This window comes from Bos indicus, chromosome 20, assembly GCF_029378745.1.
Source record: "Bos indicus isolate NIAB-ARS_2022 breed Sahiwal x Tharparkar chromosome 20, NIAB-ARS_B.indTharparkar_mat_pri_1.0, whole genome shotgun sequence".
Lineage (NCBI taxonomy): Eukaryota > Metazoa > Chordata > Mammalia > Artiodactyla > Bovidae > Bos > Bos indicus.
Genome location: NC_091779.1, coordinates 37,046,901 through 37,070,607, shown reverse-complemented (window position 1 = coordinate 37,070,607; position 23,707 = coordinate 37,046,901). Strand labels below are relative to the sequence as shown.

Genomic DNA, 23,707 nt, shown 5'->3' with positions numbered 1-23,707 from the left:
AAAAATGACAGTGAAAGATAATAGTTCGTCAGTGAAACCTGAGAGAATTGCCAGATCTTCACAAGAAGAAACACTAATGATCTTCAGTCAGAAGAGAAATACTACGCATAAATATGGATCTAAAGGGAGAAATGAAAAAACACTGGAGGCAATACCCTCAAAAGCCAACCAAATGTTTAAATCAGAACAGGAGTGAACAGGTGTAACTCCAGTTTATTGTGAAGTAGTGAGAGTGAAATGTCACTATTGACTCTATATAGTCTGAAAAGACCTTGATGCTGGGAAAGATTTAAGGCAGGAGAAGAAGGGGATGACAGAGAATGAGATGGAGATTGCATCACCAACTCAAAGAACATGAGTTTGAGCAAGCTCAGAGATGAACAGGGAAGTCTGGCGAGCTGCAGTCCACAGGGCACAGAGTCCGACATGACTGAGTTACTGAACAACAAAAGTCTGGTGGGCTCAGTTCACATTGTTAGTGCTAAAGCAGCAGTTCTTAAACTTTTTGTTCTCTTTATACTCAAGGTTATTGAGGAGCCCAAAGAGCTTTAACGTAGGTATATCTGTCAATATTTATGTCAGAAATGAAAACTGAGAAAAATGTTTAAATTACAATAACCCCCATTCAATGTTAACATGTGATGCATGGCAATGTTTGAAAGTTTTACAAGTATCTTCATTTCTGGTTTAACAGATGACTGCTGAATTCTCAAACCAGTTTCTGCATTGATGTCTTTTGAGTTGAAGTGTATGAAAAAAGTCTGGCATCACACAGGTAGGTAGTTGGAAAAGAAGGAATATTTAACATTCTTTTTCAGATAATATTCTTTGATACGGCACTAAAAATGGACAAATATGTGAAGGTTTTTAGGTTTTTTCTCATAAAAAATTATTTCCAAGATTGTGACGCTGTTTGGGTGCAGCACCAGAATTACCCAGGTCTCTGCCCCTCGGTTCTCATGAAGTTAACATGCGCCTTCCAGAGTCAGGAGTCACGGTCTCTTTCTTCCCCACCCAAATCATCCATTTCCTTTTCTTCCTCCAAGTCTTTTTCAGCTGAGGACAGAGGACAGGAGATCTGGACGACATGAAATGTGGTTTATTTAGAAGTTCAGAATTGGTGGAAGGTGGTTAGTTCCTTTTTACTCCTAGGTCAAGCCCTATACAATTTTAGGATATGTTTTAAATGGAGTTCATTATAGAGTGTCTCAGGTGAGACAGTGAACTTCACCTCAATGAAAGAATTTTTTTTTCTATCAGATTTACCCACATAAGGTTGTTTCTCAAAACTCAGGAGATAAAGGAAGATGCAAGATAGATTTTTATTGAAAGTAGCTTAAATATAAGTTTGGCTTGAAAGGTACTGTTTATTTCATCATTTAAAAAATTATACCTAAAGATAATAAGTCAAATGCAAAAACATATCATACGACTATAGTTAACCCTTTTCCTTTGAAGGTAAAATCATTGAGAAATGTTTATTTTCCTTATTAAAATGTCTAATCCAAGTAAGGGTGCCTACAGGTGGTAAATTCACATTGCTTCCTCCATTGCTTCTCTCCCTTAAACCCACAAAGTCTTGCTGAACTTCATCGCTGAGTTGTGGGCCTTCACGTGGAGGCAGAGCGGTGTTTGGGTCTTACAGGTCCAGGGCCCAGCGGACAGAGAGGCTCTTATCCTCCACGCCGGCCACCATGTCTTCCACAGCATCCCAGTCAAGCTTGCTCAGGATGCTGCCTGTGCTCTCGGACAAGCTCTCCGTGCCACCTACCCCCAAAGGAGCCTCTGACTTTTCTTCAGTTGGTGAGGAGTCCTATCAAATTAAGAAAAACAGTGAATTGTGGTCCTGAGGAAAAAAAAATAAATGGCACATGAGCTAAGTTTTCCAAAGGCCCTAGAGCTGCTCATCCACCAAAGAGTGACGGAAATGTGAAGAGAACCAGGGCTGTCGCTGCCCAGCACATCTGGACTGGCGATGGGACCACTTGACACAACGAGATGCTGGCACCAGGCCTGAGGAGTAGACAGCGGACTGTCGCACCTAGAGTACAATATTCTGTTCTTACATTTTTGTTGTGTTTTGTTTGGGTTGTGTTTTTGTTGTTAAAAAGAAAATACGCAGTCAAGGAAAATTCCGAAAGACAAATGCTGGAGTATTCAGCCCAAAGTGTAGATGCTTTGAATCACAACTTCAAACTGACCTAACAACCCTGAAGTATGTCTACATCCCACACACACACAAATAAGTAAATATGCAAAGACAAAATCCTTAAGAATACAAATAATCACCAGGCAAACTGCAACTTGGAGTAATGCATACCTGTAGCAGGGAACTGTGACTCTCGTGGAGAATCGCACAGATGTCTGAAGGTACCAACCACGGGCTCACCACAGTCTCTTCTCTCTCATACTCTATACACACCTCCTTGGTTTGAGGCGCGAGCCCAGCGCTTCTGTGACTTTTTATACAGTGCTGACAGGGAGCATTGGGGCCTTTCCAGGGAAAAGAACAAAGCATACTTTAGGACAGATTCATTGCTAAGTTTGTTCCTTATTGTGACTCTTACTGTCAAATCCAAGGCAGCCAATCTCATCTAATATTGGAATCACAAGGTCTGCTTGGCTTTAGGATTCTAGCAATTCCTGTTCTGTTGGTGTGAGAGAAGGAAACTGAATTCTGGCCAACTTTTTAACTTTTTATTTTACATTGGAGTATGGTTGATTAGGAAAGAAAAGTGAAATCGCTCAGTCATATCTGACTCTTTGTGCACCCATGGACTACCAGGCTCCTCTGTCCATGGGATTTTCCAGACAAGAGTACTGGAATGGGTTGCCATTTCCTTCTCCAGGTTGATTAACAATATTTGAGTAGCAGTTAACAATGTTTGATTAACAATATTGTGTTAGTTTTCAGGTGTATACCAAAGTGATTCAGTTGTACATATACATGTATCTCTCACATCCATACATGACCACTGGAAAAACCATAGCCTTGACTAGACGGACCTTTGTGGGCAAAGTAATGTCTCTGCTTTTTAATATGCTATCTAGGTTGGTCATAACTTTCCTTCCAAGGAGTAAGCATCTTTTAATTTCATGGCTGCAATCACCATCTGCAGTGATTTTGGAGCCCCCCAAAATAAAGTCTGACACTGTTTCCACTGTTTCCCCATCTATTTCCCACGAAGTGATGGGACCAGATGCCATGATCTTTGTTTTCTGAATATTGAGCTTTAAGCCAACTTTTTCACTCTCCTCTTCACTTTCTGCCATAAGGGTGGTGTCATCTGCATAATCTGAGCTATGGCTATGGTTTTTCCAGTAGTCATGTATGGATATGAGAGTCAGACTGTGAAGAAAGCTGAGCACCAAAGAATTGATGCTTTTGACCTGTGGTGCTGTGAAGACTCTTGAGAGTCCCTTGGACTATAAGGAAATCCAACCAGTCCATCCTAAAGGAGACCAGTCCTGGGTGTTCATTAGAAGGACTGATGGGTCAGCAGTGGCCCATTGTGGGGACCAGGGCATTGGCAGCAGCAGTCCTGGGATATGTGTCTTGGCATAAGTCCTCTTGGAGGTCACCATTAGCCCTACCATAAAGCCAGGAGATCAAAAAGATCAAATTGCCAACATCCGCTGGATCAGAAAATCATCTATTTCTGCTTTATTGACTATGACAAAGCCTTTGACTGTGTGGATCACAATACACTGTGGAAAATTCTGAAAGAGATGGGCATACCAGACCACCTGACCTGCCTCTTGAGAAACCTGTATGCAGGTCAGGAAGCAACAGTTAGAAATGGACATGGAACAACAGACTGGCTCCAAATAGGAAAAGGATACTCAAGGCTGTATATTGTCACCCTACTTATTTAACTTATATGCAGAGTACATCATGAGAAATGCTGGGCTGGATGAAGCACAAGCTGCAATCAAGACTGCTGGGAGAAATATCAATAACCTCAGATATGCAGATGACACCACCCGTATGGCAGAAAGTGAAGAAGAACTAAAAAGCCTCTTGATGAAAGTGAAAGAGGAGAGTGAAAAAGTTGGCTTAAAGCTCAACATTCAGAAAACGAAGATCATGGTATCTGTCCCATCACGTCATGGGAAATAGATGGGGAAACAATGCAAACAGTGTCAGATTTTATTTTGGGGGGCTCCAAAATCACTGCAGATGGTGACTGCAGCCATGAAATTAAAAGACGCTTACTCCTTGGAAGGAAAGTTATGACCAACCTAGATAGCATATTGAAAAGCAGAGACTACTTTGCCAACAAAGGTCCATCTAGTCAAGGCTATGGTTTTTCCAGCGGTCATATATGTATGTGAGAGTTGAACTGTGAAGAAAGCTTAGCGCCAAAGAATTGATGCTTTTGAACTGTGGTGCTGGAGAAGACCCTTGAGTCCCTTGGACTGCAAGGAGATCTAACCAGTCCATCCTAAAGGAGACCAGTCCTGGGTGTTCATTGGAGGGACTCATGTTGAAGCTGAAACTCCAATACTTTGGTCACCTCATGCGAAGAGTTGACTCATTGGAAAAGACCCTGATGCTGGGAGGGATTGGGGGCAGGAGGAGAAGGGGACAGCAGAGGATGAGATGGCTGGATGGCATCACCAACTCAATGGACATGAGTCTGGGTAAACTCTGGGAGTTGGTGATGGACAGGGAGACCTGGCGTGCTGTGATTCATGGGGTCGCAAAGAGTCGGATACGACTGAGCGACTGAACTGAACTGAAAGCCAGGAGACTCCAGGATTGGGATGCCTTAGGCCAAACAACTAACCGGGAGGAAGCACAGCCCCACCCATCAGCAGACACTTGGATTGAAATTTTACTGAGCACAGCCCTGCCCACCAGAGCAAGACCCCCATTTTCCCCGCAGCCAGTCCTTCCCATCCAGAAGCTGGCATAGGCCTCTTATCCTCATTCACCAGAGGGCAGACAGAAGAAACAAGAACTATAGCCTCCAAACCAAAAACTACAATCACGGAAAGCTAACCAAAATAAAAAGAAATAGGATTATGTCCCAGATGAAGGAACAAGGTAAATCTCCAGAAAAACAAATAAATTAAGTGCAGCTAGGCAACCTTCCATAAAAAGAATGTAGAATAATGATAGTGAAGATAATCTAGGATATTGGAAAAATAATGGAGAAGATGCAAGAAATGTTTACCAAAGACGTAGAAGAATGAACAGAAATGAACAGTAGACGAGAGGGAATCCATAGCAGAATAACTGAGGCAGAAAAACAGGTAAGTGACATGAAAGACAGAATGGTGGAAATTACTGCTGCGAAACAGAATATAGAAAAAAGAATGAAAATAAATGAAGACAGCCTAAGAGACCTCTGGGACAACATTAAACACACCAATATTTGCATTATATGGGTCCCAGAAGGAGAAGAGAGAAAGGACCTGAGAAAATATTTGAAGAGATAATAGCTGAAAACATCCCTAAAAGGAAATAGTCAACCAAGTACAGGAGGCACAAAGTCCCAGGCAGGATAAACTCAAGGAAGAATACACTGAGACATGTAGTAATCAAACTGACAAAAATTAAAAACAAAGATAAAAATGTAAAAGCAAGAAGGGAAATAAAGACAACATACAATGGAAATCCCACAAGATTATCAGCTGATTTCTCAACAGAACCTCTACAAGCCAGAAGGGAATGGCATGATATATTTCAAGTGATGAAAGGGAAGAACTTTTAACCAAGAACACTCTACTCAGCAAGATTCTCGATCAGATTTGATGGGAGAAATCAAAAGCTTTCCATACAAGCAGAAGTTAAGAGAATTCAGCACCATTAAACCAGTTTTACAACAAATGCTAAGGGAAATTCTCTAGGCATGAAAAACCCTTGCATCCCTGGGATAAATCCCACTTGATCATGGTGTATGATCCTTTTAAGGTATTGCTAGTATTTTGTTGAGTATTTTTGCATCTATGTTCATTGGTGATATTGTCCTGTCATTTTCTTTTTTTGTGTGCCATCTTTGTCTGGTTTTGGTATCAGGGTGATGGTGGCTTCACAGAATGAGTTTGGGAGTATTCTTTCCATGGCACTCTTTTGGAATAGTTTCAGAAAGACAGTTTTGTTAACTCTTCTCCAATTGTTTGATACAACTCACCTGTGAAGCCATCTGGTCCTGGACTTGAGTTTGTTGGAAGTTTTAAAATCAGTTTCAATTCAGTACTTGTGATCGGTTTGTTCATATTTTCTATTTCCTGATTTAGTCTTCAGAGATTGTACTTTTCTAAGAATGTGTCCATTTCTTCTAGGTTGTCCATTTTATTGTCATATAGTTGCTTGTAGTAATCTCTTATGATCCTCTGTATTTCTGCAGTGTCCACTGTAACTTCTTTTTCATTTCAAATTTTATTGATTTAAGCCCTCTCCCTTTTTTTCTTGAGTCTGGTTTATCACTTTTGTTTATCTTTTCAAAGAACCAGCTTTTAGTTTCATTGATCTTTTTCAACTGTTTGCTTCATCTCTTTCATTTATTTCTGCTCTGATCTTTATGATTTCTTTCATTCTACTGACTTTGGATTTTGTTTGTTCTTCTGTCTGTAGTTGCTTTAGTTGTAAGGTTCGACTGTTATCTGAAACTTTTCTTATTTCCTGAGGTAGGACTGTATTGCTGGAAACCTCCCTCTTAGAACTGTGTCCCATGGGTTTGGATCACTGTGCCTTCACTGCCGTTTTTCTCTATGCCTTGGTTTCTTTAGTGACTCATTGGCTGTTTAGTAGCATACTGTTTAGCTTCCACATATTGGTGTTTTTTCCAGTTTTTTTTCCTTGTAGTTGATTTCTAATCTCATAGTGTTGTGGTCAGAAAAGATGCTTGATATAATTTCAATTTTCTTAAATTTACGAAGGCTTGCTTTGTAGCCCAGCATGTGATCAATCCTGGAGAATATTCCATGTGCACGTGAGAAGAATGTGTATTCTGCTGCTTTTGGATGGGATGCTCTGTAAATATTAGTTAAGTCCATCTGGTCTATGTGTCATTTAAGAACTGTGAGTCTTCATTGATTTTCTGTCTGGATGATCTATCCACTGATGAAAGTGGGGTGTTAGAATCCCCTACTATTATTGTGTTATTGTCAATTTCTCCTGTTATGGCTGCTAGTATTTGCCTTATATATTGAGGTGCTCCTATGTTTGCAATTGTTATATCTTATCTTGGATTATTATGTAGTGTTCTTCTCTCTTGTAATATTCTTTAAAGTTTGTCTGATATGTTAGGGTTAGGGTTCTATTTTGTCTGATATGAGTATTTCTACTCCACCTTTCTTTTGATTTCCATTTACAAGGAATATCTTTTTCCATCCCCTTACTTTCAGTCTGTAGCTGTTCTTTCTACTGTTCTAAGGGTATGTGAGGAGGCCACTTCTCTGCATTAGTTTGCTCAGCTTAAGATGGGGATAAGAGTTGCCCTACCAACCTGGCATTAACAACCTGAGAGTTAAAAGGAGGATGAATGTGAAACTGTGTTTTAAATTGTGAAAAGTAACAGCAGTTGAGGGATGGGCTGGAGGAGATGTCAGGAATTGAGATAATGAGTTATAATTTCCTTCTCTCTAGCTGATCAGACGAGAGCTAATTTGGCCATACTTATGGGTCTATGTGCTCTATGGCTATGTGAGCACAGCACCTTCCTGACTACTTGTTTTTATGTTGAGCAGTACGCTTATTAAGCCCATTACCACCATCCAGCCACACTCTTCATACTAAAATCTGTATTTGACATTTCTAAGAGTGATTTATGATTTAAAAATTTTTAGTATTAAGCCTCAGAACTTTCTATCCTTTATCCCATACCTTTTCGGATGATAACTGGAGATTGTACAACCTTTCTAACCACCATTTTGGCTGCACCAGCTTTTCTCTGTGTGGTAAAAGTAGCAGTTTCTACAAAGACAGGAAAACTCCTTCAACTTTCCGTATGTATGTGTAATTTTTCATCTTTCAAGTTGTAAATTCACTGAGGACAGAAATATGATTAGTAGAGGCCCAATGGCTCAGCAGTAAAAAGTCCACCTGCAATGCAGAAGACATGGGTTCAACCCCTAGATAGGGAAGATGCTCTGAAGGAGGGCATGGCAATCCACTCCAGTATTCTTGCCTGAAAAATCTCATGAATCTCATGGATAGAGGAGCCTGGTAGGCTACAGCTCATGGGGTTGAAAAGAGGTGGACATGACTTAAGCAACTGAGCACAGTAAAAGATGGCTGATTTGAACCAAGAAAGCAAAACAAGAGTGTAGCTGAAGGAAGGGAAAGTCTACTTTGAGGCTTGGTATCTCTATAGGACAACCACAGCCCTTTCTCATCTGGCACATGTGCCTCAACAACATCTCTGGCAACTGGAAAATCCAGGCATATAAGCCTATTCCCAGTGGAATACCTAGGCAAAATGCGAAGAGAAGGATCAATTAAGGGTTCTTAAATTCCAGGATTGGTAGCATCCATTTACTGTATATGTTATTGAAAATACTTTACTTGTAATCCTCAACAACTCTATGAGGTAGATTTTTAAAAACATATCTGATGACACAAAGTAAGCAAGGGAGCTGGGCTATGAACCTGGATAATTTCAAAGGCTAGACCCTATTATTTATGCCTATAATGCCTCTCAGATACTTATATAGTCTCTATATATTATTTTTGATAGAATTAACCATAAAACAAGGGGAAGAAAAGACGCTTACCTTTAACAGTTTGTACACAGGGCTGAATAAAATAGCCAAAAAACCCACTGTATACTGCTTTATAAAAGACAGATAGCAACATATATAGTCAAACCCACAAGTATTTTTAGGAAAATTTCTTTTACAGAAGAACTTCAGGGAATCGTTAAATCTTGATGGATCCAAACTTCTCATCTGTACAATGAGTAAACTTGCCTCAGTGGGGTCAAGTTGACTGTTACACTGACTGGGTTTCTCCATTGCCTCTGAATGCTGCCAGGGGAACGGCTGGTTCTGGGTGTGGCAGAGGCAGTCAGGAAGGTCATTGTGTTCACAGTCCCTCAAGCTGCCTCTACTACCTTACCTTTAGAGATCTAGGGAAGCTAAGTGACAGGCCCTCGGATAACAGCTAGTCATATACTGTTCTATGATTACTGTGTAAGTACTATAATATCTACCCATTAATATACTTGAACAATAATTAGTTTATAAATAGCTATTTTTAGGCAAAAAACTAGATAGTTTTTTCCCCCATTTATCTAATTATTCAATTATGCTAAAGCTTTTGACTGTATGGATCAAACTGTGGAAAATTCTTCAAGAGATGGGAATACCAGACCACCTTACCTGCATCCTGAGAAACCTGCATGCAGGTCAAGAAGCAACAGTTAGAACTGGACATGGAACAATGGACTGGTTCCAAATTGGGAAAGGAATACATCAAGGCTGTATATTGTCACCCTGCTTATTTAACTTCTATGAAGAGTACATCATGCAAAATGCTGGGGTGGATGAAGCAGAAGCTGGAATCGAGATTTCCCGAAGTATCAGTAACCTCAGATATGCAGATGATACAATACCAGTGGCAGAAAGGGAAAGAAACTAGAGAGTCTCTTGATGAGGGTAAAAGAGCAGAGGGAAAAAGTTGGCTTAAACTCAATATCCAAAAAATGAAGATCATGGCATCCAGTCCCATCACTTCATTGCGGATAGATGGATAAAAAGTGGAAACGGTGACAGATTTTATTTTCTTGGGTTCCCAAATCACTGCAGACGGTGACTGCAGTCGTGAAAATAAAGGATGCTTGCTCCTTGTAAGGAAAACTATGACAAACCTAGACAGCATATTAAAAAGCAAAGACATCACTTTGCTGATAAAGGTCCATAGAGTCAAAGCTATGGTTTTTCCAGTAATCATGTATGGATGTAAGAGATCATAAAGAAGACTGAGCACCAAAGAATTGATGCTTTTGAACTGTGGTGCTGGAGAAGACTCTTGAGAGTCCCTTGGACACCAAGGAGATCAAACCCGTCAATCCTAAAGAAAATCAACCTTGAATATTCATTGGAAAGACTGATGCTAAAGCTCCAATAAGGTAGCTACCTTATTTGAAGAGATGACTCACTGGAAGACACCCTGATGCTGGGAAAGACCGAGGGCAGGAGGAGAAGGGGGTGCCTGAGGATGAGATGGTGAGATGGTATCATCGACAAAACGGACATGAGTTTGAGCAAACTCCAGGAGATAGTGAAGGACAGGGAAGCCTGGCGTGTAGCAGTCCATGGGTTTGCAAAGAGTAGGACATGACTTAGCTACTGAATACCACCACCACCACAAGATGAAGAGAGTCTTGCTACCCTCAAAACATTTAGTCTATAATGGGACAAAACCAACTTTATACATGACTACGACATAAGGCCCGTTGCAGTAGTGCCTCAGAAGGGGCAGAAACACTGGACTGAGGATTCAGAGAACAAATAAAAAAACCTGATTTGTTACCAGAGCTACTGTGCTACTGAGCTCAGTTGCTCAGTCATATCCAATTCTTTGTGACCACACGGACTACAGCCCACCAGGCTCCTCTGTCCATGGGATCATCCCAGCAAGAATACTGGAGTGGGTTGCCATTTCCTCCTTCAGGGGATCTTCCCGATCCAGGGATCAAACCCACACCTCCTGCACTGGCAGGCAGGTTCTTTCCCACGGAGCCACCTTTGGGAGGTCCCCCCCAGTGCTACTACTATTTGTCTCTACTGTTCACACCACTGTGCAAGTTAAGTATTAGCCAATTTAAAAATGAAAATAGATGTTAAAATCATTACATCAGGTTAGAACAGCTAAATAACTGAAATTAGGGATGTCTTCCAAGACACTGGAAGGGTATCATTACGGTAATAAGGGGAAATTTGAGTGCTGGAATGGGAGCACACAGCATGTGTTTGGAAAACAAGCCTGCAAGTGTCGTGGGTTATCTGGATGTTATGGAGGAAGGAGGCTAAGGAAACCGATGGGGAAGACACCTTGCAGGCTAGGGAGAGGGTCTGGACTTATCTGCACAGGCTGGGGGTTACTGAGGACTTCTGTGCGCCTCAGCAGCAGGAACACCTCCTCAAGCATAGCTCAGCAAGAGGGAGCACGTAATGGGTCCAAAGGGGGCCGAAGTCTCAGCCCAGTCAAGTGCAACGTAACAATACAAGCCTAACACTGGACAGGTCCAAGAAAAAAGACGTATTTCCACATAATCCAAGACTTTTCCATATGACGTTAAGAAACCATGATTCAAGTTTAAAATCCTCTCCAATTTTGGATATTTAATTTTTGTAAATTTATAAGGTATAAAATTTTTTTAAAAAGTTTTTAAAGGTTACTATTTTGAAATTCTAGTTTTAAAAAGAACAGTTTTCTTATTGTAATCTGTCAACCAAAATCAAGAGTTAACAAAATTATAAAATTTTATCTAAAGGATTGTGATTTATGGAAACTCCAATTTTCTCAACTGAGGCAGCATACTAAAGGTCACGTTTTAGATGTGGCCCTGACTGGGTTTGAATACAGACTCTACCACTTCCTAGATATCTGATCTTGGGGAGTTATTTCAACTTTCTCTGCCTTAGCTTTCTGATGCTTAAAATGGGAACACAGTACTACCTTTCTAACAGAGTTGTAGAGAAATAAAAATAAATGGGAGAAAATAATAGCAAATGAAGCAACTGACAAACAACTAATCTCAAAAATATACAAGCAACTCCTCCAGCTCAACTCCAGAAAAATAAATGACCCAATCAAAAAATGGGCCAAAGATCTAAATAGACATTTCTCCAAAGAAGACATACAGATGGCTAACAAACACATGAAAAGATGCTCAACATCACTCATTATCAGAGAAATGCAAATCAAAACCACTATGAGATACCATTTCACACCAGTCAGAATGGCTGCGATCCAAAAGTCTACAAATAATAAATGCTGGAGAGGGTGTGGAGAAAAGGGAACCCTCTTACACTGTTGGTGGGAATGCAAACTAGTACAGCCACTATGGAGAACAGTGTGGAGATTCCTTAAAAAACTGGAAATAGAACTGCCTTATGATCCAGCAATCCCACTGCTGGGCATACACACTGAGGAAACCAGAAGGGAAAGAGACACGTGTACCCCAATGTTCATCGCAGCACTGTTTATAATAGCCAGGACATGGAAGCAACCTAGATGTCCATCAGCAGATGAATGGATAAGAAAGCTGTGGTACATATACACAATGGAGTATTACTCAGCCATTAAAAAGAATACATTTGAATCAGTTCTAATGAGGTGGATGAAACTGGAGCCTATTATACAGAGTGAAGTAAGCCAGAAGGACAAACACCAATACAGTATACTAACGCATATATATGGAATTTAGAAAGATGGTAACGATAACCCTGTATACGAGACAGCAAAAGAGACACTGATGTATAGAACAGGCTTATGGACTCTGTGGGAGAGGGAGAGGGTGGCAAGATTTGGGAGAATGGCATTGAAACATGTGAAATGTCATGTATGAAACGAGATGCCAGTCCAGGTTCAATGCACGATGCTGGATGCTTGGGACTGGTGCACTGGGACGACCCAGAGGGATGGTATGGGGAGGGAGGAGGGAGGAGGGTTCAGGACGGATTTTCAAAAAATTACAAAAAAAAAAAAAAAGTTTTATTAAAGTATAACAGAGTTGTAATTCTAATAATTAAACAGAACCTGGCTCACTAGTTATTATTATACAGTCTTAGCTGTACATATTTATACTACATGTTAGCTATGATTATACATTTTTAAACAAATAAATATGTTTTACTTTAGTAACAAAAACCCAAATATGGCAAAATTAATTAAAGGATGGCTAGTCCAGGCCAGGACACTGGAGTGGGTAGTCTTTCCCTTCTCCAGGGGATCTTACCAACCCAGGGATCGAACCCAGGTCTCCTGCATTGCAGGCAGATTCTTTACCAGCTGAGCTACCAGGGAAGCCCACCAATAAGTAAATAACAGATGTTATATGTTTAAATATGGAAAAGAATATTCAAAAATGGTAAAAACATTATTTCCATCTGAGCCTCTTCTATTCCTCCTCTATGATATATCCATCCTGTAATCTATTAGAAGTTGATTGTAAAAATGCCTACATCTTTAACCAGACACATCAAAGAAACTGATTCCCGAATAAGTCATCTCACACAGAATTAAAGGCCATTAGTTTATGTAGATTCCTAGGGTCTTCTCATTTCAAAGTAATAGAACAAAATTCCAGTACAGCTAAATCTTCATCAGTCTCTTGCATTCTGTTGAAATGAGAACTGCTTTTAACTGAGATTTAAAACTTTTCACTAATGAAAACACAACTCTGGAACCAAGAAAGAATAGGTCCAAATTACACAAGATAAAAGAAAGCTCTCAATCTTACCACGTGGCCAAGGTGAGCCTTGAGATTGCCCAAAAGGTCTCCCCTTTTGGGTATAACTTGGTTTGGTGGATGTATGTCTGACTTTTCCAGGTCTGTATATTGGGAAATTGTGACCATGTCGATTCTCTCTGAAGTAGAAATCACATAATTATATTCTAGACTCTTCTATCAGTGATATATTTCAAAAATCCAAATTTCAGCTCAGATTAATACATTCATTTGACTTGGCTTATTCTGCACCTCAGTGGTCATTTAGTATATAGTAACTTATATTTCAAAGTTTACTCATTTTTTCCCCAAAGAAATTGGTTTTTATTATCTCTCTAATCATTTCAAAGGCTGTATACATTTGCCAGTTATTTATGTATTAAATAGTGTGCATTATTCTAAGAAATATTCAAGGAGAATCTCTGCTATTTTGATTACACCTCAAATTACACACAAGTAGTATGATTACATCTAGGTTTGCGTTGGGTAGCATTTCCTCTAGGTTCTTAAGTTACGAGATCATGTTTACAAACCTAATCAGTTATTTTGTCAAAGGTGGTAATTTTTAACAACATTAAACTGCTAATTCATTTCCTCCTTATGTGTCACTAACAAATTTTGTGTTTGTGTGCCATATGAGAAACTTTACTCTTGGGTGCTTTTCTTTAGCATCCATGTTTAATTAATCCTTGCCTACTGAACTCATATCCAAACTGAATGCAGGTCATTAATTTAAGAAACATGACAGTATCTACAACTGAATTGGCAAATAACTCGGAGGGGACAGCAGAAGAAGCAGTGAGCTGATGAGGACCATCGTTTTCCTACAAGAGTGGAACCAACTGGAGAAACAGGGAGAGCAGCTAGGAGGCAAATTACAGAAGGAATGTCACAAAAACTACAGAAAGGAAGAAAACAGGATTGAATGGATATAAAAACTGTATTAGGCACTCAGAAGTGCTTTGCTACGTTTTAATTAGATATTTAATGCCATTTTCGTCCTTTTCCTTGGTGATTCTATAAACTGATGAAAACTAACGATGGCACTGTTCCCCTTCACTTTATCACCATATTTCAGAGTGAACACATGGAACCCGAGTCACATCGGCGCTCCACACTATCACGCCTGGCGTTATCTTCCCAAGTGACATGCCAGACCTCGTCTTACCCTCTTGGAGAAGGAGAGAGTTGCCTTCTGGGAATGTGGGCTTTTCTGTTAGGCAATAGTTTCTGAGCAGCTGCTGGAAGTTGTACTGATTCAGATAATAGTTCATTCATCAGAGTGTATGCTTGTGAGATTCGACGACTATAATGGTCTGAGAGTAGCAATCTTCAAAATAAAAAATTAAATAACATTTAGTAAGAGAGTCCCTTTTACTTCATATTTCTAGAGGGAACATGGTGTTTGAAGACCACCTAGTACTGATTTTCTTCAATGCAGTTCAATGCAAATTCAAATGTCAGATTTCTGAAAACCATTAGGAGGTATTATTAAAGGCACCTGGTAGGCTGCAATCCATGGGGTCGCTAAGAGTCAGACACGACTGAGCAACTTCACTTTCACCTTTCACTTTCATGCATTGGGGAAGGATATGGCAACCCACTCCGGTGTTCTTGCCTGGAGAATCCCAGGGATGGGGGAGCCTGGCGGGCTGCTGTCTATGGGGTCACACCGAGTTGGACATGACTGAAGCACCTTAGCAGAGGCAGCAGTGGGGTGCTTAAAAAACGCACACACGTATTTGGATTGGGAGAGGGAGAGGGATTTCAGAAATAAGTTACAAAAATTGAATGGAATAAACAACATTTGAAAGCAAATTCCTAAAAAGGATAGTGGAATCTAATTATTTTCCCTGCAGTTATCTCCCACACTTTCCTATTTATCAACAAAAACTGTGAAAACTGGCATGCCTAAGGCATTACCTATGGTCTCGAGTGAGTGAGAGAGAATGATCAGGGTGTAACTACCAAACTCACCTGTCTTTCTCATGCTTCATCTTTTGTCTCAGCCTGATTTCCCTTGAAGTCATGTAAAACTGCACAAGAAATAACCAGTTAGTTCATTACCATTCAGTTCAAATAATTAAACCATTACAATCCACGGAAAACATGAAAATTCTACTAATAAATTTTAATAGGAAGCTAAAATATAATTTTGCTATTTAGGAACAGTATAAAACATTGTCATATTTGATGAATCTTGCCTACTCCAGCCCAAAACATGAAAATGTTAAAGCATCATGTAATTAAAATAAAATCCAATTTAATAAATAGAGTACAAAGTCTATTTTAGCAGCTAAATTCATATATTTTCTCAAAAGGAGAGATCCTTATCAGCTGCAACTTAAAATGGAGAACAGGCACATTTCAGGATGGAGACACCTATACTTGGTACTCTGTCTTGTGATTAATCTCACCAAGAGCTTGGTTGATAAAAGCAGAAATGAGTGAGGCATTCAAAACCATCATTTTAATGTTTTAAAATGTTTGCCAGAAACCTACTACAGTAGGTTTATTGTGACTTGTAAAGTCTTCAAAATGCATGCGACACAAGATAAACTGGCCAACATCAGCTATAAATATGTCTTATTCCGAAATACTGAGTTACTGTTGAATTACTAATGAGGGTAAGTCCTTTCACAGGGATGACTGTGTATATAAAAACATACACAGAGAAGTGAATTCACTTTCTCAAGGTCCTATATAGTAGTCAATAATAAACGCAATGTTTTATTGATTTCTAATAAAAATGTAAATTTTAAATTACATTAATCCCTCACTAGTTCCATATCTTTACCCAAATAGAAACTAAAAATTTACCTGCAATACTGAAGGAGATGTCACAAAGTCTAAGAACAAAACAGTCCCAACACCCTCAGAGTTAATTTATTCTAAATTTGGATATAATTCTAACCATCTGGGGTATCTGTTTGGCTGATGGGAGGGTGATATGGGAACTCACCCTCCATGGGGTGGAAGAATACACATATACACACGCACTGTAAGATTCTGGTCTTCAAGCTCTGAAGGTCATTATCATGTCTCCAGAGCTATCAACAAAATGTCGTCTAGTGTTAGCATGCCTTCTCCAGACACAGGTAAATAAATGACATTAAGTAATAGTTCACCTACTTTTGCACATTTGGTGCTTAAATGTGATAATCTTTCTTGGAAGATTCACTTATTTTATAAAATGTGTTTCCCTAATGATGGTGAAAAAAATAAAGTATCATATTTATTTCAGATTACAAAGTAAAAGATACACTATAATCCAAATGTAATGTAAATGTGACTTTCATAGTTATATAATCATCCAAGTAATACTGCCTTATTTCATCTTCTGAAGCAGAACACTTCTGACCTAGCCATGGTGATATCCATAGTCAGGACTCGGTAAACAAAAGCTGACAGTTTAAAGGAAAGCTTTACACACACAGAAGTGCCACTGCTCTGTTGGCACACGACTGGACCATACTTTAAAAAGGTTTTCTTGTAGACAACTTACAGAGAGAAAACTGATTTTTAAAACGCCTTTACTACATACATAATCAAGTTGTTCGACTGCAACTGACTTTCATTGAAAGGGAGTGACTTCAGTTGGTCGCCCAATCCCTTGATCTCTTCATTCAATGGTTAAAATGTTAGAGCCATGATTAGCCTCATGGAGAAAAAATATTTAAGACAGTTTAATCAAACATGGTTTACAGTCCCTTGCTACATTTTGTTAAGGTAATTTCTTAATTTTCCCTGACTTAAGTAAAATGCTGACTTTTCTATCAAATAATAAATGATTCTGAATTATGTTCATCCTTCTCTTGAATACCTGCCAGGAAAAAGTTATGCATATTCTGTGATAATTCCATTACCCTTGATACTGCAGACTTACTGGGTTATTCCTGGGGCAGAAAGGATCGTGTTCTTGCCCTCTCTTCTCTGCCAGCTGATTTAAGTACTCTGCCATTCTTTCTTTTCGTTTTCTTTTCATCCAGACTTGAATCTCTCTTCTCTCCTTCTCAGTTCTTTGTGGACGTCTACCAGAGGGATGCTGCATCCTGAGAAATTTAACCAGCAGTGCATCACTTGATTTTAAATTTGTTATGGAGATAGTACACGTACCCCAGTGTTCACTGCAGCACTATTTACAACTGCCAGGACATGGAAGCAACTTGAATGTCCACTGATAGATGAATGGATAAAGAAGATGTGGTACATACATACAATGGGATATTGCTGCTGCTGCTACTGCTGCTAAGTCGCTTCAGTCGTGTCCGACTGTGCGACCCCTTAGACGGCAGCCCACCAGGCTCCCCTGTCCCTGGGATTCTCCAGGCAAGAACACTGGAGAGGGTTGCCATTTCCTTCTCCAATGCATGAAAGTGAAAAGTGAAAGTCAAGTCGCTCAGTTGTGTCCGACTCTTAGCGACCCCATAGACTGCAGCCTACTAGGCTCCTCCATCCATGGGATTTTTCAGGCAAGAGTACTGGAGTGGGGTGCCATTGCCTTCTCCACCATGGGATATTACTCAGTCAGATATAAAGGAATTGAGTCAGTTGTAGTGATGTGAATGGATCCAGAGCCTTGTCATACAGAGTAAGTCAGAAAGTGAGAAACAAATATTGTATATTAATGAATATATGTGAAGTCTAGAAAAATGGTGCTGATGAACATATTTGCAGGTCAGGAACAGAGGTACCAATGTGGGGAATGGACCTGTGGACACAGCTGGGGAAGGAGAGATTAAGATGAATTGCGAAAGCAGCACTGATGGATACACACCACCATGAGTATGTCGGACAGCTGGTGGGAGACTGCTGTACAGCACAGGGAGCTCAGCTCAGTGCCCTGGGATGACCCAGAGGGGTGGAATCGGGGTTGGTGGGGGGGCAGGGGTGGGAGAGAGGCTCCAGAGAGAGGGAATACATGCATACATATGGGCTTCCCTGGTGGCTCAGACAGTAAAGAATCTGTCTGCAATGCAGGAAACCTGGGTTCAGTCCTTGGGTTGGGAAGATCCCCTGGAGGAGGGCATGACATCCCACTCCAGTATTCTTTTGGGTTTTCCTGGTGGCTCAGATGGTAAAGAATCCGCCTGCAATGTGGGAGACCTGGGTTGGATCTCTGGATTGGGAAGATCCCCTGGAGAAGGGAATGGCTACCCACTCCAGTCATATGCTTTGATGTCTAGTCAATTTGCTCCAACCTGTCTCCTGAAATCCACTGACAAAAATCTCAGGTCACCAAGAGCCTCTTCAGTCTTCCTCCTACTGGACTTCTCTATAGTATCTGGTACAACTGGCTTCTCCTTTCTGCTTTAAACTCTCTCTTACCTGGGTCTTTTTCTCACTCTCGAAACACAACACAGCCTCTTATACTGGGCATCCTTCTTCTCTGCTCACCACCAATATGAATGTTTCTAAAGGTTCTGGATTTCTTCATCAATCTATTCCTGGACCATCTCAATCACTTCCAAAACTTATTACACAGAGATGACCTCTAAACTGCAGCCCTCCTGGACCCGGATCTGGCCTCAGGTTCCTGCTCAGGCTGTACTTCCCAGGGTCCAACCTGAGCTAATGAGCAGCATGGCAGGGATGCTGTGGATGGCCCTGACCTATAAGAGACAGGACTCCTCTGAAGTTGACTCTGGCTTGATGTCTCACCACTGACCCAGCTGAAGCTTTCCTAGAACCACACTGTACTCTGGACTTAACTGACTCAGCCTTCTCTCCTCCACAGGGAGGGGCCAGACTTGCAGTGTGGTCTGATGCCTCACTTCTGATCTTCTTCCTCTCAGGAATTTTCTCGATACAGCTTTTGTACATCTAATCCCATCCTGGCTTCTACACAAACAGCACTAACAGTGGCCCAAGAAACAAGGTGGTGTGAGACAGCGGTTCAGGGCCGACTCAAACACGCAGCGTGGGAAGAAGACACCATCCTAACGTGAAGACGGGTTATGGACAGAGACAGTGTGGTTTCACACTAGACACCTGCTTTTCTTCGGGAGTCTGGACTCTTGGGATGCTCCAGGCAGAGAGTACCCTACCCAACCAACCCCCAATGAATCAATAAGCCAAAAGGTGTATGTATCCCAAGGAAGCATCAATAGAAGAGGCAGCCTTTATTCTATCAAAAACCAGTTCATGGCCCAGGAAAGGCAACAAGGAAAAACATTTTAACATAATGTTCCAAGAAAAGCTATTTAAAATGTATTCTAAAGGTTCATGTCTAGGGTAAAGTACTATGAACTAAATTATTAATTACTTTAAGAAGAAACAGGATTATATTTATGTTGTACTCAGAGCGATGAGACCTTCAGAAAACTCAGGATACAGACGTGCTGTATTAGTTACAGAAGCCAGTCTATGATTGTTGGAGGAAGGGGAGGAATGACATATAAACATCACAAAATCTATTAACAGAGAAAAAAAATCTATGTAAGCTTTGAATCTGTTTTCTAAAAAATCACCAAAAATGGTCATTTTTTTTTAATACTCTTAAACCATAATCATTTAAAACAGGTTAAAAATGAATTATTCAATGATTACCTGGAGATGCTCCTAGCCTGTTGCTCTGTTAGGCCGAGCTCTTCACTGGAAACTCCATCTTTTGTTATAAGGTCATTGATAATGTCTGCAATATCAGTCAGTTCACTCATCTGGAGTGGATCTACCGAAGCACTTCATTCCCAAATGCAATATGAGAAATATAAATCAGTATCCACAACTTACTTACATTAAGCAAAAATAAGCATTTAAAACTACGCTCTTCAAGAGCATAAATGAACACAAAAATGATAAGCATATAACTAATTTCATTCTATTGCTTTAATCTCATTAATCCTCAGTGGAAAAGCATAATCATCAGTAATTGACAACTTCATATGTACTCTCAAAGGAGCAAACGTAAGGCCTCGAAGACAGCTTCTAATCTGTCCTGCCTATTGCAATTTAATACATATGCAGTAAAAGAAAATGCAGCAGATACTCTACCTACCTACTCTAAAACAGTGAGATACAACATAACAATCATCAGTTTCTTAAAAGATCCCATTCCCAATGGGAATTACATTCCTTTAACCCACAAAAAATATTTAGTGTAAAGTTTACATACATGTGAACAACAAAATTTCCAGAACATATGATTTGTACCTAACTGCAAGTAAAACTATGAATTAAGATAGTTACCTTTCAAATAATTCATCATTGTTGTTCACACCTTAAAAAAAAAAAGAAACATTACTATGAATTAAAATTTCAGGTCAGTTATTTTTTCCTATTTTAAATTATTAGCCTGATCTAGAAATTATATGTCCACAAACTGAAATATTTTTAAACCTATATTTGGTGGTGAATAGTGTCCACATTTTAAGATTACTTGTCTATCCAGAGCACTCTGAACAATACATGTTAGGAGGTATAATCTACTTTGCTTCATACACGGTTTAGAATACTGGAGTGTGATTTACTTTTTAAAAAGAAAAGAAAACAAAAAAACTTTTGATGATCTGAAGGGAATACTGTGTAGAAAACATCTAATTTAATCCCAAAGCCCTTTACATGGAAGAACATGACTCAAAGGATGATTTTTAAACCTTGTCCAGTATTAATAACATGTCTTTAGAGCAAAACATAGCCTTTTCAGCTTTCTGTGTTTAACCCTCAAAGAGAACTGAGTTAACAGAGAGAAAAGTGTCCTGACATCTCTTCTCAAAAATATTTCCTTAAGATTTTCTAATACTAAGATAAACCCACCTTGCCTCTATGACTGAGACATCCCCATGTTTTTAATATCAAATAATTTTGCTTTCTTAAGCACATTTTTTGTTTTTTAATCCTCACATCAAGAATTTCACATTATCTTTGGTCTCTGAGTCTGGTCATTTGTGAGTTCTTCAATAATGGTGTAAGTATAGACTTGTTTATATAGTTGCTAAGTCATGTCTGACCCCAAGAACTGTAACCCCCCACCCAGGCTCCTCTGTCCATGGGATTTCCCAGGCAAGAATACTGGAGTGGGGTGCCATTTCCTTCTCCTGGGAATCTTCCTGACCAGGGATTGAGCCTGCATCTACTGTAGCAGCAGACCGACTCTCTACCCCGTGACACCAGGGAAACCCTAAGTATAGACTAATCAGATATAAAAGATCTAAGAAATGAACGATTTTGATAAAATGATTCCTTTTATCAAAAGGCAGAAAAGTGTTATAGTCAAATGACAACTTTTAAAAGTAGTAACACAGGAAGATTCTATCCTTCATTTTCAAACCACCTTGGATTTTTTCTTTGGGATGGCCTTTATAATTTACTAACACACACAACAGATGAGCTTCATTCCTTGACAGTCACAGTTCCTTTTTGAAAAAGTGCCAAACAGTGCACTCAGCCTGATCATTGACTTCACTTATTAGATAGGTCTTAAAGTGCTCAAAAAAACTCAGTCTTCTTCCTTAACTTTCTGGTGGCCTGTGAAACTGTCAGGGATTCACTATTTCTTGAAAGTCTCTTCACCAGAGGCTGCTCATCCGCTTCCCTCACTGGGTACGGTGGGCTCCTCCTGCTCTCTGATGGATGACATTTCTCAGGCTGGTCCTAAGCATTTCCCCATTTTCCATCAATATTAACTATATAATTAGGGAATAGGCTCTTCTGTTTTTTAGCCTAAACCTCTCAGCAAGCTCTAATTGCTTATCAAAAGCTAGGTCCTAAATATGATATGAATATCACCTGAAATGCTACATCTGGTTGAAGGTGCTCTAAGAGTTTGACATTAACACCTGGTGATATCCTTGCTCTTAGTCTGACAATGCTAACCAGCCATTTGCGTTCTCCTTCTCCACCCATGCCATCCACTTAGTCAGTGAGTATCAGTTTCAGTTCAGTCGCTCAGTCATTTCCGACTCTTTGCGACACCGTGAACCGCAGCATGCCAGGCTCCTAGTCCATCACCAACTCCCAGACTTTACCCAAACTCATGTCCATGGAGTCAGTGATGCCATCCAGCCATCTCATCCTCTGTCGTCCCCTTCTCCTGCCCTCAATCTTTCCCAACATCAGGGTCTTTTCCAATGAGTCAGCTCTTCACATCAGGTGGACAAAGTATTGGAGTTTCAAATTCAACATCAGTCCTTCCAATGAACACCCAGGACTGATCTCCTTTAGGATGGACTGATTGGATTTCCTTGCAGTCCAAGGGACTCTCAAGAGTCTTCTCCAACACCACAGTTTAAAAGCATCCATTCTTCTGCGCTCAGCTTTCTTTATAGTCCAATGCTCACATCCATACATGACCACTGGAAAAACCATAGCCTTGACTAGACGGACCTTTGTTGGCAAAGTAATGTCTCTGCTTTTTAATATGCTCTCTAGGTTGGTCATAACCTTCCTTCCAAGCAGTAAGGGTCTTTTAATTTCATGACTACAATCACCATCTGCAGTGATTTTGGAGAAAATAAAGTCTGCCACTGTTTCCACGTTTCCCCATCTATTCGCCATGAAGTGATGGGACCGGATGCCATGATCTTAGTTTTCTGAATGTTGAGCTTTAAGCCATCAGCTGCCTGTTCAGAATGTCTCATTTCTTCTCCTTTCCCACAACACTGCCCAGACCCTCATCACTGCCCAGGTCACATTAATTTAAAAGTTCACTAACTGACCTAGACCTCCATCCTAGTCTTCTTCCAAACCTCTCCTGCTCAAAATTTGTCAGTGATTCCCAAGTACCAAATGTAGTTTAAACTTCTCAGATACAATCAGAATCCACTAAGGCCTCTTTAACTACATTTCTCAATTCTCCCTTCCATAAGAGGAAAGATACTGGTGAGCAAGAACCTATAGGAATCAAACAGATTCTCAGCTAAATGCTTTATATACAGTAATTAATCTTCACAACAACTCAGTGAATAAAAATGATTATCTCCATATGATGATGACTGAAATATGAACAGAATCTAGAAAGAGTTTAGAGAAAAAATACAAAGCTTAAAAACAGCTTAATAGTTTTTATTTAAATAACAGCAATGCCATTTAAAAATAGCATTTCTAACTGCTTATATAACTTTAATAATGGTAATAAAACATATTGCAAGCATTCAATAAAATCACCCTTATTGACCATAAGTATCTGAGGGCAAAAAAGGTATTTCAAGGCCACCATTAGAGTTCCAACTATGATACGTAGTATGCCCTGCTATTACTATGACACAAAATATCACTTAAGACTAAGGAATAGCATTTTGAACTATCAGCTCTAAAAGAAATAGAATGAACAATGGCCCTGAATTTCTCTAAGCCTCAATATT

General features: G+C 39.8%; 1 protein-coding gene across 11 annotated transcripts in view; it reads right to left on the bottom strand.

Moving 5' to 3' along the window:
* Positions 1–1,079: 1,079 nt before the first annotated feature.
* CPLANE1 (ciliogenesis and planar polarity effector complex subunit 1) overlaps positions 1,080–23,707 on the bottom strand; it is a 109,840-nt gene continuing 87,212 nt past the window's right edge. For 8 of the 11 annotated variants that reach the window (XM_070774745.1, XM_070774747.1, XM_070774748.1 and 5 more), the window contains 9 exons: positions 20,595–20,625; positions 19,956–20,087; positions 17,293–17,458; positions 15,384–15,442; positions 14,575–14,736; positions 13,419–13,546; positions 7,835–7,924; positions 2,321–2,493; positions 1,080–1,813 (listed from right to left, as the gene is read on the bottom strand). In XM_070774745.1, the coding sequence (XP_070630846.1) occupies positions 1,640–1,813; positions 2,321–2,493; positions 7,835–7,924; positions 13,419–13,546; positions 14,575–14,736; positions 15,384–15,442; positions 17,293–17,458; positions 19,956–20,087; positions 20,595–20,625 (1,115 nt within the window). In that variant the 3' untranslated portion in view covers positions 1,080–1,639. Of the gene's footprint in view, positions 1,814–2,320; positions 2,494–7,834; positions 7,925–13,418; positions 13,547–14,574; positions 14,737–15,383; positions 15,443–17,292; positions 17,459–19,955; positions 20,088–20,594; positions 20,626–23,707 lie in introns of those variants that run through there. The other 3 variants (XM_019983044.2, XR_011562446.1, XR_011562447.1) reach the window with 3 other exon arrangements.